Source organism: Drosophila mauritiana, chromosome X (genome assembly GCF_004382145.1).
Source record: "Drosophila mauritiana strain mau12 chromosome X, ASM438214v1, whole genome shotgun sequence".
NCBI lineage: Eukaryota > Metazoa > Arthropoda > Insecta > Diptera > Drosophilidae > Drosophila > Drosophila mauritiana.
The window spans coordinates 696,306-712,927 of NC_046672.1; the positions used below are offsets into that span (position 1 = coordinate 696,306).

General features: G+C 40.5%; 1 protein-coding gene across 8 annotated transcripts in view; it reads left to right on the forward strand.

The window, feature by feature from the left end:
- Positions 1-16,622, forward strand: part of LOC117147269 (protein sidekick) — a 62,597-nt gene continuing 45,975 nt past the window's right edge. For 7 of the 8 annotated variants that reach the window (XM_033314094.1, XM_033314097.1, XM_033314096.1 and 4 more), the window contains exons 1-2: positions 1-223; positions 719-1,006. In XM_033314094.1, coding sequence (XP_033169985.1) covers positions 847-1,006 — 160 coding nt within the window. In that variant the 5' untranslated portion in view covers positions 1-223; positions 719-846. Of the gene's footprint in view, positions 224-253; positions 272-718; positions 1,007-16,622 lie in introns of those variants that run through there. The other variant, XM_033314095.1, reaches the window with a different exon arrangement.

A 16,622-nucleotide genomic window follows, 5' to 3' on the forward strand; every position in this document is an offset into this window, starting at 1 on the left:
TCGTTTTGTGCGCGCGTAGTGAACGGTTGTCTTTCGGTTGCTCGTCGGGGAGTTGCGAATTCAGCGACTACAAATGGCGACTTGTGCCTGCCGGACCCTGGAGTTAATTGTTAATTGTTAATCGCTGTGGTGCTAAGCGTTGGCCGAACGGTTTATGGGTTTATGGTAACCCTGGTGGCAGAAAGGAGAACAAACTTGTGTCCAGAAGGAAGGAGGAAAAGCAGTAAGCGGCGCACCTCTCGCGTTTCTTTCGCACCGATCGCGTTTTTTTGTTGGTTTTTGTTCTGTTTCATTACTGTTGTTTTGTGTGAAGCAATGCCGCCAAAGAGCAAGGCAATGTGAAATAAGAATTTGTTTGTTTCAAAAATTTGATCAATTGTTTCTTAGCCACGAATATATGCCAGTTTGTGTTTGTGTGCAAGAATTGCATGTGAAAACAAGTTTGAAAACCGGTCTTAAAGCCCCAAATGAAAAAAGGGTTCAAAACAGTGAGAGCGAAAGAGAGAGGTGTTTTTTTTTTGGTTTTTGCTTTTGCATTCTTATTTTCTCTCCCTCGATTCGTTTTTGATCGCTCCCTCTCTCTCGCTCGCTGACTCGCTCTTTAACCTGTGGCAGGTGTGCCTGTGTGAGTGTTGTGTGTGCGCGAATAGCTGGCACAAAGAAAACTGAAAAAGTGACGTTTAAAATTTCATTCGCTCTTGTATATTTTATGTTTTAGCCAAAAAAGATGTGAGAGATGTGTAATTAAAACAAGACTTTTCACTAAAAACTAGAAGACCGAAGGAAGGCCGCTGAGAAATCATAAAGCGAAATCCCAGAAATACAAATACCAAAAGCCAACAACAAATGCTCAAATCTGCGGCGTCGTCGCTGCGTCGACGTCGTCCAAAAACAACAATAACAGCAACAACAGCCATCGAGATGCAGTCGCAGCCGCAGTTGGCGTCGCTGCTTGCAGTGCTGGTTTTGCTCTGCTACTGCGACAGCTGCTTTTTTTGTTACGCGGGTAAGTTTTCGTCTTCTCTATGCTTCTTGTTCTTTTGCATTCCCTTTAGTTTTGGTTCTTCTTTTTTTTTTTTTTTGACGAAAACAAGTACAAGACAAACAGCCGTGGGAATTTCGAAACAAGAAGAGCCGCACAGAAGGCAACCCTCGCGTTCGAAATCGAATTTGAATTCGAACGATCGATCGGCTGCACTTACGCCACTTTTTGTTTTGCTGCTCCCTTCTGTCCGTTAATCAAGAGTAGGGTGGGCACACTCGCATTCTTACTACACTGAATTCACAATAAACAACGGTTACTCACAGTTTTCTGTAAATAAATTGGAGTATGAAAATTAGAAATTGATTCCATATATGCGGAATGTTGATTCTAAAAACAATGGAAACAATATGTAGTTAGCGTGTGAATATTATTAGCTTAGCTTTCTACTCGGAATCATATTTTATAATAAGTTGAAATGTTGGCACTAAGTTCTCACCGAAGCTTCGGTTTCAGAATTCCGTTTTTCATAAATGCCAAAAAAGCATTGAATTACCTTCCAAGGAAGTTGAAAAATTCTTTTTATTACTGTATTTCTTGATTTTTTTTCTTGCCCTGTGAAATATTTCTTTCTTGCGCGTATCTTTTTCACATTCACATGCATATTTTTAAGATGTTCCAGAGTAACGATAATTAAGTTGAGCTGCAACGGCACGTAAGAAGAGTGCGATATAATTCTAATTTGAGTTCAGCTCTCGGTACATGGAACTATATGGTAACCATGTCGAGCACCATTCTTTAACCCATTCTTACAGAGAGCATAAGCCCGTGTTTGTCATCGACCAGTTATTAATTAAAACAATTGTTTCTCTAAAGCCTTGTGCATTTGTTCATTTAGGCGGCGATTTGTTTACACAGTAAATCCTTGCCCCCAGGCTGCGGATCCAAACAATATATTGCGCATTGTATTACGTATCGCCAAACTAAATATTAAATACAAAATCAACAAATTTCAGATTCGCAGCTCGCGAGGGGCTTACGCCCATAACCTCACATTTGCACTGGGGTTTCCAGCATGGGGAGTCTAAATAGTTTATGGCGCAGAGTTCCAGGCATTTTGAAAAGGATGGAGTCACCGCAAAGAGACCCTTAGGCTCTGTTTGTGTTGCTGTTTGTATTTGAGGGCCTTCGGTTTTGCGGCGTTCCATATTTCCATGGATTGTGCAAACAGAACTCTGCAGATAGGGAACTGCAAGCGCACATAAGTAAAGTACATCTTTTTATGAAGTGCAGTAAACAAGAGTGTGGAGTATAATTGAATCGGATGAACGAACACCTATCATTTTCGGCCAATTAACCTTCAGCCCAAGAATTGCGTTGCTCCACAGACCAAATACACTTTTGCCACTTTGATAACGTACCGCTAATGAGGAGTCTCAAGTTTATCGAGTAATGAAATGGAAACCACACTGATCAGGTGCATAAATACTTTTGCGATAATTGGGTTTCCACTCAGTGCAATCCGATGACCTTGGAAGTTGGTCTGAAAGTGTGGGGTATCCACTGCGTGGAAAATGCTGAACTAGCTAAATATTCTGTGAGCTTTATCGTCCGCCGTATGCTTTGCTTTTCTGTGTGTCTGGCGGTTCTTTTATATATTTGTGTTTCTGTTCGGCCATTCGATTCGTCCCGCCCATTGCAGGTGCTCCACCGCCTTCCGCCCACTTTCCAGTTAATGTCAAACTGTTTGTCTGACTAGGAAACGAAAAAATATGGCGAAGAAATCTGGAAAATGAATATGCAAATTGTTTGACCAGCTGCTTTCTTTCGCCTTGTCTTTCCGCACTTGTTTCCCGCCCTTCCGTTCCTTCTTCAAGTCGTACACAGAAGATCATTTTTCCTAATCATTTTGAATAATTTTCTTAACCAACTAGATATGTTCAAACAGTGTTTTTGCAAAGGATTCAGAATTTGTGTTTAATATTTGCGTAGTTTTTGATTTTTAAGGTATTTATTTATGTACCTCGCTATAAACAACACTTGTTTCGGTGCAAAAACACTATGGCCAGGTTTTGGTTTTTGTTTGCATTTTCTTTGGTTGGTTTAAGGTTCCCACAGACATTTTCTGCCATCATCTCGGCTTACACAGCAAACACACGGAGCCAAAAAGCAAAGGCGAGGGCAGTTTTATAATTGGCTTTAACTTGGGGCTGGGTCGCGCCTTAGGACCCGTCCTGTCCCCAAATATATTTTTTTTCATATCTCCCACTCTCTATTCATTAACTTGTGACATTAGTTTAACAGTTAACAGTGCAACGAAATCGTTTTTCAAGCCAAAAAGACAAACAAAAAACGCCAAAAGTTTTGAAAACGACCGAGAGACGAAGATGAAACGACTTTTCAAGCTCTTTGTCTCGCTCATTGTTGTTTTTAAGTTGCGAATGGGGAAGGTTAAGGCGCGAAAAAACTGTAAAAAAATAACTTAGCAATGGGAGCACAGCGTAATAATTTACGAAGATTGTTCAAGGGAATTGACTGTGAAAGAGATAAATATGTAATTTAAACAATATAGAGCGAATGGTGATGCCAGGGGTTTCGGTTCGATAACGTAAACAAAGATGCACACTGCGTTTCATAACAGCTAGTCAATTTAACTCGAGTGCTGTAAACAGAGCGGATCGGAAAAATAAACCAAAAACCACCATCAAAAGCGAAAGTCTGATATCCAATAGGCAACGGTGATCGTAAAGCGACCACCGGTTGAATAGGCGTATTAATTGGTTGCTTACTGTTTTCCACAATGTTCCATATATGTACATACCATATATACAATTTTTTCTTAGGTGTATGAATCTGTCCTTAATAATCCAGTGGGCTATGGGCCCGAGGAAATGAGGCACATCCACCTATGGAAATTCGATTAGTGCTCCGCTGCATCTCCTTTTCGGTTTGTGCGTTCTACATTTGCTGTTCTTTCCCTCACATATTTTTGTTGGAAAAAAGGTTTGGGTGGGTGGTCATATTCATCAACATTGCGACGTGATATTATACTGTTATTCCTGTGTCTATGGCTGGAAAAAGTGTTTCCATTTCGCATGTCGACTGACCGACTCCCTTTGGGGGACACATTCTCGATGTCCTGCTCCTGTCAAGCTGCTCCTGCCACACAATCCACAATCTCGGAAACGAACTGAAAATCTCCTTTCGTTTGCCACTGCATATTTTCGGTTAACAAGCTTGCTTTCTGGATTGGCATTTCATAAGCCAGTAAGCGCCTTTGGCTAACAAATTTCTCTCCAATATAAGAAAAATGGAAATTCGACAGGGGGAAACAAGTCTAAAACTAAGGGATCGATTTTTGATTCCCTAGCTAATGATGACCAATAGTGGAGTGGCTTCCATAAGAGTCTTAACCATTTAATTGCCATGATACACGTCCACATTGCATTGCAGAATACGCCTAATTTAACAAGAAATGAACCCCTACCGCATTTCATAAATAGCATTTATCTGTTCAATTGTTTGAATGCGTCAAAGATTGATTGAACCACAAAATGACCATCGAAGCCGGTCCCCGAATGAGGGCTTTGTTTGTCCTGGCTTTCTCTCCTCCTCTGTTAAAAAGGGCGCACTGTTGAATACAATTTAGCAATAGTACAAAAAAACACGAAAAATTAGGTCATTACGAGCTGTGATAAGGATTGGGGAACGCAGAAAAGTAAACACTTACAACCGAAAATCATTGGCTGCAAAAAAAAAAAAAAAAAAAAATAATGGTGCATAAATAACAACAATAACTATTATTCTTGATCTATCGGAAAATGAGTAGTGTTGATTTATGGGAAAAGCGATGGGGGAAAGCTGGAAAAGCCAATAAGGTCAACAGCCTTTACACTACCAACCTTCCAACCAGCGGGACAATGTTTGACCAGCATATGTAGAGCATTCATTTATCTGTACAAGCCACCCTGCTCCCAAAAACTCCCAAAATCGACACCCGTTCCCGCATTGCAGTTTTTCCCGCTTTCCCGCTGATTTTCCTCCTTGCGGAATCTCCCCCGTGGACCGATAGATTGATTGTCCAAAAGTCAAATGTGTCTCGCACAGTTTGAAGTTTTAACTGGCAAATGGCGACAAATAAGGCAAGATTTGTACGATCCCGAAATGAAGCAAATTAAACATGAGAAGATGGTTCGTTTTGAGTGGCATTAAAACGGTTTTAGCAAGTTTTGCGATAGTTGCTAAACTTGCTGAAGTGTTTAAAATCAAGAACTGCAAAATGAGCAATTACGATTCGGAAATTAAACTTGCAAAAGGGGACTGTTAAATATGAGTTAGTTGCAACCGGCACTTTTGAAAGTATTTGTTTCACAGCTGGCACAAAATATGGCCAATTAATCCTAGTGAGACTGTTTCAAGGGTTTGGGAACTCTAATTAATATTAGCTTACAACAAAAATGCCTTCAGTATGAACTTTTAGTGTAATTGGATATTAAAGATACTTGTGTTTCATGATGCTTTCTGTTTCGTCGAGTTCCTGTGTGTTTCATTGCTTAATCGTATCTGACGATTCTAGATGTAGCTACTATTCGTGAAGCACTCTTTTTGAATATTTCTTGAGTTTATATATCTATTGTTTTCTGACCCACGTTTTCCCTCTGCTTGCCATGCATTTCAATAAGTGCATGGCTCCTCCTCTTCGGTTTCTCCAAACGGTCAATAATGAATTATTTATTTATACACTTTTTATGAAATATTTTTGTGGCTTCTAATGAAGCACTCTAGTGGTCGCTGATTAATGAAGCCACAATCCTAAGGCACTACCTTTGAATCTTGATTACCAATATCTAGTGCTATTTTTTAATTGTTACCCTGAATCATGAAGAGTTCTGTTGCATTCTCCTCACTCGTCAGCTTACAATGATTTCTTCCCTAATTAATATTCGAGAGGGCTAGAAGCTTCGCGCCACTGCAGAGCGGCAGGGGTGTGGCAAAGGGGCATCGTGAAAGGGTGAAGACCAAGCTGCGAGTGATTGAGCGAATAGAGTTTCCTGCACGCAAAAAATACCACGATCAAGGCCAGGTTACGAAGCTGATCGCATGGTAGGAAGCCCAGGGGTGTAGAGGGGGGTTCTGGGAGCGGTGTAGGTCATTGCATGTGTGCTTACCTCCGCTGGGCACATTTGCATAAGCTGGGAACTAACCACGGCAGCAGTCGAGACATTTTGATGTGACTTGCATACTGAAAAAGCGGTTGAGATGGGGCAGATCCATTTAGCAGGTCGACATTTGTGCTACCCTATTTTGTACCGGGAGCATGGGGGCATGGTGAATCTCACAATGCTATTTCGACTCCGCAAGTTGTGTAAATCTATTACAATGCATAGATATAAACTTCTTTCTCCATGGAGCTGCATTCCAAAAAGTATTTGGCATGCTCGGATCCACAGTTCCTAGGGTATCGAAATGAAGAGGCGCCAGGAGAAGCTGCAGGTCGAAGCCAGGTGCAAATTGAAGACAAACAAATTTAGAAGACTACAGAAAAAGACGTCGCTACGAAGAAAAATAATAAGAAGAAAGAGAGGACATATTCTAAAAGAAGAAAACTGCTATCATTAGAGATTTCCGGTCTTTGACTGCACTCATACAGACTCCACTCACACATGCGCCTTCTGTGAGTTACCTTTTTGGGTTCCCAAAATAACAGATACAAGGCACACACACTCACATGTGTTGCACACGTTTCGAATTACGTGGAGTGAGGAGACGGGACGATGCGGCACAACGAGGGGCCTGGGAGTTGCATAGGCAGGTAGCCGAAAGTAAAAATAGTACGTTTCGAACGACATACCAAAAGTATGCCCATGTCGAAAATCCCACCAATGGGTGTGAAAGAGAGGCACTACTAATCTGGGGTTTGAAACGTTAAGAGGTTCTGCGTGGACATTGAATTTATATGTTTTTAACTGATTTTCTTAAGACGGAATCATATTCTATAGTACTGAATCTCCAACGGACGTGAATTTTGTGAATTTTAAGCCAGTCTTATGTGTATCCTAATGTTAAAAACTTTCTTAACGTATTTATGTGAAATTTGTGCTCCTCGTTGCTCACCTTTTGGAATCTTTAACCCCATTTTGTGCCGCTAAAACGCTTATTTGTCTTGAAGTGGAGCTGATGTGCACTCGAGAAAACTGCTTCCTTGCAAGAAGTGAGAGTAACGGGTATCTGATAGTCAAGGTACTCGTCTATGGAGTTTTTTTTTGTTAAACCCGTTACTCGTAGAGTAAAAGGGTCTACTATATTCGTTGAAAAGTATGTAAATAAATATAAATGTATTCTTGATTAGGATCAATAGTCGCAGGAACTATAAAAGCTAGAGTATTGAGATTAAGCCTACAGATTGTAGAGTCAAAGACGTAGCGCAAGTTTGTTGACCCTTGTTGTCACGCCCACTCTAACGCCCACAAACCGCACTATGCTGTCACGCCTTTTTTCGCATTTAGAAGCATTACTTTGTTCTTCGGTGTTCCAATTGATTATTTGAATTATTTTTCAGCTGAGTATCTGATAGTCGAGGCACTAGACATAAGCGTGGCTCATTGCCTTCCATTTAATTTCCGACTCGCTGCAGGTGGCAAATAGTTTCTCCACTCCTAACACTTGCAGATAATCATAATAGGATGCAATAATAGCAAGTATAAAGGAGCTTGATAATGAAGTCAAAACCTGGAGCCATTCGTAATTTGTTATAATGGACGCACCCACACACAATCCAAAATCCAGAAAAACAATCGGGCAGACAAAAAGAAAAATCTTATCGCACCCGATTGTTGACAAACGAAGGTGGAACCCTGAAAACAGGGCATAGAAAGAATGGCGATAGAGTGGGATTTTCACCCAGCCCACTCTAATGAGCCCCATGTGTTGGCTTAAATGTTTCAACATTTATTTTTCTATTGTTGCAACTCAGTCATTCTATGGCTATCTCTCGTTTGCGTTACCATTATTTATTTTGGGTTCTTTGGAATGCTATTCGTTGAGGAAAATTACAAAAATATTGTTTTTCCGTTTTTTCCGTTATCAATATTTTGCATACATGTGCGAAATGATTATTAGTTAGGCAAAAATAAAAATAAAACTTCGTCCCCACTACCAGAGTCTTATTTGTGTTCATTCTCATTGGTTCATTAGTTCATTGGTTATCAATACATGTTGCGTTGCTAGCATGCCATGTTCAATTTAGTATCGATGATAGATGTTGGCCGTGCGATTAGCCATTAACCTGGCTGCGTAAAACGGTAAGGTTATTCAACCTGGCTCCCAAAAAACAGGGGAAAATGTGGAATGAGTTCTAACTGGGAAATGAGACAGAAAATGCTGCCAACGATTGGTGCCGCTTCAGGTTTTTGGCTTTGTCAAGTATGGAAGAATTGTGCTTAACTCATAAAGCCGGTGGAACAGCCCATACACATACCTGTATGCTAACCCCCACCCCCATTACCAACCCCAACCCCAAAACTCATTGGTAACCAGATGCATGCCAATGGCATGAATCATGAATATTGATCTCTCTCTTTTGAATGGGTCTTGGTGTTGTGACTCAGTTCAGTTTTAGCCTTTGGTTGCGTTGCCTCCTCCTCGCTTTTGTTGCCTGTTGCCAACTGCTTTTTGGCGAAGAGAGTGGAGAGCGGGCGACATAAGCAAGAAGCGGAAATGGTCAACAGAAGTAGTACACAGAAAAAAGTATATTAATATAAGCAGGATTTTGACAAGTTCAATACACATTTAAAATACGCCAATATTAACCACGTTGGATAATGGAGAAAGGCTTTAAGGAAAGGAAATTATTAATGAATTTTATGATATGAATCAAACTTTTTTTATGTGTAGGAGCAGAAAAAGGTATTCCAAACTCCTCGAAATGAATTGTTATCATCATTTTCACGTCGTATGCATCTCTTTTGGGGAAAATTGTGGCGACGCCTGGCGGACAACCAGAGAACTATCTGCAGGCGCGATACTTCGGATAAAATAGTTTTCACAGTTCTTTGTTCTGATGCAAAAAGGCTTTATCATAATTGAAATTAGAAATCGCTCATTAAGTCTTAATGTAGTGACCTAATTGACAGTGCAATGAAATTCTTTGCAAAATTGATAAGAAGGGAGAATTGAAGTTCGCCATAAATAGAGGGCAAAAGAACAGTTTTGAATAAAATTTTGGAATTTCATCATTCACTATATGTGTAAATTTTTGCTTGCTTGACACAATTGATGACACCGATTGGGGACCTTTAATATCTTGGTGAATGCCATGTCATTACGAGTGCATCAATCAAAATGGCTCAACAGTTTCCAATTATTAATTGAAATAGAATACGCGTGGAATTGTAATCATAATCTTGCAGACAATTAGAGTCATTTGGGATTCACAAATGGTTTCAAAGGTAACATCAAAACCTAAGTTGCTGGTCTCTGCCAAAATAAAAAATACAAAGCAATCACTTTAAATTCGATATGGAAGCAACGGCAACTCGTACAGTCGCTTCCTCCAATGAAGCGAGTGGAATACTCGTAGGTTTCCATTACCGCCACCCACTCCCACAAGAAGCCTCCGAATTAGCCTGTTCTTTGCCCCACTATTTGAGTTATTTGAAGCTTGCGTGCATGCAGGGCATTTCTCATATTCCCTCGGGGAATTTTCCGGCGGGGCCGTCCTCAAATCACTATAATCGCCGAGATTTTTCCTGTTTGCAGGGGGTTAAGTCGTAGGATCCGTCGATCCTATTGACAGTCCCTGAAAAAGAAGCGTAAAACAATTCATTTTCAAAAGGAAAGCTAAACTTTTGTTGCGATGATTTCTTTTGTTGGCTCAAGATATTAATGAAGGGCGGTTTGGGTGCGGTACTTATATAATTACGTGGTAATTATGTTGTTTAACTCTTTGTTCCACTTGTTGTTTGTGGTCTCTCTCCATGCCCGTCACAGGCACAACTACCAGAACGGCACATTGTAAGTTGACAATTGTCAAACAGAAAAAAGGATGGAAAAAATAATAAGCCAAGCTCTTTTAAATCGAAGTTTAAGTGGTCTCTCGCGCAACGAAAAGGGGATGGCCTGGGGAAATACATCTCGTACGTACAGATATGTTGCCTTACTTCTCAGCTTTTGAGCGGCTATCCCGACTTCGTTCGCTGCTTTGGCTACTCGTTATATCAGATTTCATACTCGTATTATACCATGTCAATGTGGCCAATGATTGGAAAGTAGTTGGAACATTCTTGGGTGAAATAAGTATGGTATTTTCCCACTTCCGCAATTGGTAGCTTCCAATATTGCCAAATACTGGAACAGTAACTTGTAATGTCGCCAAAGAAAAAAGAGTATTTCAAATTTGATGTTACGGGAGGGTGAAGTTACACCACGGTTTTTGTGCTTGTTTCTGCTTCGCTGTTGTTGATTGCGCATCATCTTAATTAATTTGACATAAATTGCAAGCGAACTAAAACGCAAAGAGGGGGCACATTCATGTGTGTTGTGTGTTGCGTTGTGTGTGGCCCCTTTGAATTTCTTCTCTCTTGCCAACCAGTTGCACACAGTCTGTAGCAAAAGTTGGCGCTCGACAAATTTGTTTGCTTAAGCCCTTTTGTCTGCCTGCACATATATGTATGTATGTATGTATGCTTGTATGCTTCTTTGTTTGCTCGTATGTATGTAAGTACGTGTGCTTGTGTGGGGGTCTGAAAAGGACGATTGGGCAAGTAAACTTTTAATTGCATTCACTTTGCGTCGAACATCTATATCACATGCGCATATCTTGTATTACCCACTGTACTTAATTGGTCATCTTATGGGTCGAAGCCTCAGCCTCATTACCAGTCCCAAATTATGGTCAAAGTTTTACTCTATTCGCTCGAGCGAATGAATGGATAAGTTTTGGAGACGCGATATAGTGATAAATCCATTAGAAAATAATTAGTTTTGAATATGCAAAGTAGCAGTTGTGCTCGTAATTTTAATGGCAGTAGATTACCAGAAACAACAATTCATTATAGACCTATACTTGTTATTATACATACATGTATGTGCACTGATGCTTGTGATTTCCCTGGCAGAAGCTTATTTGTTTTTGCACTTTCCACATATGTATATTGTGAAACTTATGTATTCATAGGGTCAACGAGATGAAGTGCATGACTCAGTGGAGTCTTCTCGATTTTGAAAGCTTATCCCTGTACTTTTCTTAATTTTCTTCCCACAACTTTCGCTTATTTCTCTTAGTCATTAATCGTAATAGAAGACCAGAGACCAAAACAAACTTTACTAAATGTTCCCTTTTTTTTATTTGCCTTCCGCCTTTTTCTTCTGCCGATTTCAATTTTTAATTTCGGCGTCCGAAAGCGAAAAAGGGGGAGGTTTGTCTCTTATAGGAGGCAAGAAGCAAAAAGTAAATATTTTGCCTATTAAAAGCTGAAATTGAAAATTGCTTTATGGCCCTGGCCCAATGTGATTTTTTTCAGCTGCTGGCAAAGAAAATTAAGTTAATGAATTGGAAAGCCAAAAGGCAGTGGTGTCGCGAGGGGGGGTTTAAAAGTGAAACAATATTAATGTGGGTTGCATTACCTACCACTTGGTTAATAAATAAAGTTCATCTCATTGTATCGGGTCCATTGGTCGTTCTGCATCAAAAAGGTGTGGAGTGTTTTATGAGTGCTATGCGAATTTAATTTTCCCTGCACTGCGAGTGGCGAAAAATACTTAAAAGTCGCAAAATTTGATACCAGCTGTTGCTCAGAACTTCTCCTTTTGGCTGTCACGCCTTGTTTTTTGCCCCGCGGTCGCTTATTATAATTGTTTTGTTTGTTTGCTTTTGCTTGGCTCTGAATTCGTTTGTTGTTTCTGTTTCTTGCTTTCTGCTACACAATTTAATTTCTATTCGGTTTTGATTTACCACTCGTTTTCCGCACATACTTGCCTAATGACTTTCGCCTCATATATTTTAAATTTGTTTTACTCCATTATATTTATTAATAAGTCTGTGTTATGCCTCTTTTGGACTTCTAATTCTTACACTTGATGCTAAGTGGCTATTGGATTCCTAAAAAAAAAAAATTCCTGCCCGATTGTGAAATAATTTTCCTCCCTCATCGTTTAAAAAATTCGTAAAAAAGCTCTTTTGATTGGAGCAACTTTAACAGTTTGACAGGCCAGTCTAACCACATGTCACGCCCTCTAACCACCCACTCGTATGTGGGCAGAAGCAAGGAGGAACGCTATGTCGAGTGCCTAGTCTGTCAGATACCCTCTACTCTGTTTTGGCGTATTTGTGTACTTAGCCGATATAGCACATTAAGGATCAATACAATTTCGGTATATTTAATATAATATAAATAAATTGAACCTAAGTTTATACGGACAGGGAGACGGACGGACATGGGCATGGAACTTTTGAGCTCGGAGAAGCATTTTCCCAGCTGTTTTATGCCGAAACTATAATATCATTTTACTCAATAAGCAACGGGTATAACAAGTTGGCCACATTTCTGTGTTTCCTTTGTCAATTTTCTTCGTTTTCAGTGGTCTACGCTTCATTTAATTTGGTTTTACTTAAAACAAATATCAACTGTGACGACACACGGTTTTGTGGGCGTAGTGCAGTGGAGAAAGCGTAGGCGTGAAATCTCTTCCATATAAATATGTATATACGTAACATACATATCTGTTACGTATGAGCAAATACAAATTTACAAATTTAGTTTGGAATTACTAGCTGTCCTATATTCAGTAGCGATTTAAATCGCTCTCTGATACAACTGTTGACACTGTGCCCTCCTTCACCATCTCTCCCCGACTTCGGTCAGCAGACCCAGGCGTCTCTGTCGCTGCTGCTTAATTGAGCATCAATTAAAAATGTCTCGCCTCATTAAATATACGTTTAAGAAAAATAAAACCAGTGAAAGAAGATATGAAACAGAAGAGGAACAAAGTAATACCAAAGGAAAACAGATAAAGCGCAGAACCAGCAATGAAAGTATGTTTGTCGCACTGCTTTTCTTCATATTTTCTGATAAGAGTGGATCTTCAGTTTGACTTCATCTTTCAACCCAATTTGTCACTTCTCCATATGTATGTGGGGCTTGGATACTCCTCAAGTTTTTGCATTCCAATAATGCAGAATAGCGTAGCAGTGAACTTCAAATTAAACAATCAGTATTATCTACCTAAAAGAACATCTGCTGAAAAGCGGTTAAAGTCAAAAGAACCTTTATCGATTTACGAGACTATATTGAAATTATGTTTGCTGATTGATAGCGACACAAACAAATTACACATGGAGTCAAGTTTTCCGGAATGGAGTTTTTTGGTTGACCTACAACCTTTGGTCGCCTGTGGGACTCTGCGGACTCTGTAATTAGATTAAAGAGTTTTTCGACTTGCTCTCTCTTTATTTCTGCCCTTGCCATGGCCAAATTAAAATAATTCCAGCGAACATTTTAATGCCAAGTCCGTGCATATAAATCAAATCTTTTTCACTCCACCCCTTTTTTCGAGCTCCGCTTGTAATTAAAGGATGTACACCATCCAGAAAACAGCGGGAGCAGGGTTTTCAGGGTGTGCGATGCTGTCACTGAGAGTTCTGGGCTGGTTCTGGGCTCTGTGAGCAACACATGTATGACACAGATGCGAAAAGCCCGTGAAATGCAATGAAGAGGAAAAGCTTAGCGGAAGGGCAGGAATTACTCAGCTGGAGCTCGTAATTTGAAGCTGCTAAATCTACAGCGCAGTGTGGAAAAAAATTGATATGCTGTAGTTGGGTGTTAAGAGGTGAGGTGTGGTGTGGTAATTGATAACTAAATGGGGAAAGTCAAATTTTTAATATCCTTAGGTAAGCATCTAACTACCATTTTCTTAAAATGGTTTCATGAGCAATGGGTGACAGGCATGGCGACAAGAAAAAATGGTAAAGTCAAGCTTTTGGGGGCAAAGTTGACGAGGTATGTGGCCTTTTGCGAAATGCTCAGGTCGACTGAGTCTCGGCAGATCTGATGTTTGTATCTAGCTATCTTCTTTCATCTCTCGGTGTTGAATCCCGCAGATCCGAAGCGCATCCAACCTCAAAAAGTGAGGGAATGCTATGCCCGCGAGCGTCCTGTCTGCCTCTCCATCTACTCGTGTGTGTGTGTGCGTGTGTGCCATGTGGCGCACTTCCTGATTGGGCGCACGTTGCTTTCTTGCACGCCCACCCCCTTTTCACCTCAAACCCAATTTCTATCTAAATCCCCCTCCTAGTGGTGTAGCTTTTGTGCCTGCCTCTGTTTGTTAATGAAAAGAACGAAGAAAAGCGACCAAGAAGCGAGTATGGAAATGGCACCAGCCAGTGAATACCGTGCATATTAAGTATAGCGACAAAAATTGTTACATACATACCTTGTGGTTTTTAAAGTTGGTTGGTCAATAGTTGTATATGGTATTTTAAATGATGTACCAAAATCAATCAATTAATCCCACTCGATCGTGTTCCAAACCATTGTATTATATTCCATCTCATGTCTTCCCATTTCATCATCGCTCCACAATGTTTGTTTGCAGATATTTTTCCAGCCATCCCTCCCCCTGAGACACCGATCATTTTCCATCATATTTGCTGTTGCTGTTGGCTGGCTTTCTGCAACTATTTTGCAGAAATTTTTCCGCACTTTTCGCTTGTCAAATTATTTGTTGCCTTTACTTGGGCTTGGGCTCGGGCTCATATATTTCCCATTCTGCTTCTGCTGCTCTGTGCCACATTGCAGAATGTGAACTGGACTTCTTGTTGCATCGCTTCTAAGCCGTTTTCAAGTGTTCCGCGCCCATTTCGGAACGTGTTTTCAAACTGTTTGTGTTTTCCCGCATCTCCTCAGACTAGCCGACTATCCGACCCGGAGTTAAACTTTGGTTTTTATGCTGTTTGCTGTAGTAATTAAAATGGTAAATGTCCATAAATAGAGCAGCTGGAAATGGGAAGCAGTGTATGTGGCGGGAGCCCATACAGAAACAGAAACAGAAACACAAAAACATGTAAGGGAGTCGAGAGCCGGGAAACAGAAGCTGCGACTCAGCTCTTTAATTGAGATCATAATTCATCGGAACTCTCTGCTCGGACTAGCCGATGATGATCCCTCGAAACCCAACCAAAAAAGAACGCGCACAAACAGTTTGTTTGTTCTAGCAGGAAGTTCGTATTTAAAATAAAAAACCGGAGACGAGAGACAGTCAGTCACGCACAACACACAAGACCAACAAAATTAAAAAGCAGAGGAAAACTCGTCGGTGGAGATGGACGCACAGGCCAGAATATTTAGTCAATTAGCATCATGACCTTTGACTTCGTCCATTTTCCTACTTTATATTTGCTTTCCATTCGCGACATTAATATGAATTTAACTGACATCTGACATCTTACGTGTCACCGAAGAAGGAAGGTAATACTGAGATGGACTGGCCAACTTTAGGATTGAAGATATATATTTAGGAGTATCTATACAAAGTTGTTGATATAATGAAACATTCCTAACATTTTTATGATCAGCGTGAATTTTTGTTCTTAGATCCTTTCTTTCGTTTTACGTATACGTTTATGTTCTTGTTCTTGATTTGTTGTTTGTCGCTTTGCGCTAGATTTGCTGGGGTTGTGGTTTAAACGCATTTAAAAGTCATTAGTTGCAGGCTTCCATCCACATTTTGCAGCCATATCCAGAAGAAGTTCCCCCATAGCATTCTCGCTCTCCTCCACTCAGTGGCTCTATTCTGTTTTTGCTTTATTTAATACCCTTGGTGATTCTCCGCTCCTGTTTTGGTGTGATCAGTTGGCCAAGTTCTCCTCCTCCGGGCTCTATATCTATCGTTCACTGTCATTAGTTAAGTCCTTGGTTTATGGCTTCCCCACATTTCCACATCCCCAAGTCCGCCCCCCACCCGTCACTCATTGCCTGTCGGCGTAATTATGTCCATTAGCGTGCCGCGTCGTAGTTGCAGGCACAAGAGGCCAGAAGCAGTTTTAAATTCTGAGCCAGTCTCGAAGTCCGGAGTACAGGCCGTTTGTCTGAATGCCTTGGCACTTCTGGTCCTCCTCTGGTCGCCAGAAACTTCAAACAAATGTGTGCAACTCACGCAGCCACAAACAAACGAACATGCGCCAAGCTCAACGATATAAAAGGTGGAACACTGAATAATAACGAATAAAGGGGAACTATGGTCGAATCGAGTGGCTTGCTACGCGTTTTTGCCTGTTTAAAATTTACGTTACATAGGCAAAAGATTACATAGAACAGATAGATATTTAGAAGAGTATTTTTAGCAGATAATTAAATATTCAAATTATTCGGAGGAAAATATTGTATTAACTATCCTTTTGAGTTCTTCGAGGTGTGCTCTTCCCAGGTTTCTGAAATTCTCCTTTCAATTTCCGAATATTCTTCCGATGAAGAAGAGAGGGGAACTGGGGGAATCCCCATTGCGCCAATGTTGCCAAAATGCTTTTCTCACAGACGTTTGTGAGCTAGACGCTTGTTGTTGCTCTGCCGTTCCCTCGAATTTGATTTAGTTTGATTTATTTATTTATTCCTGCCACCGAATGTTGTTCATGGCTTTTCACTCATCC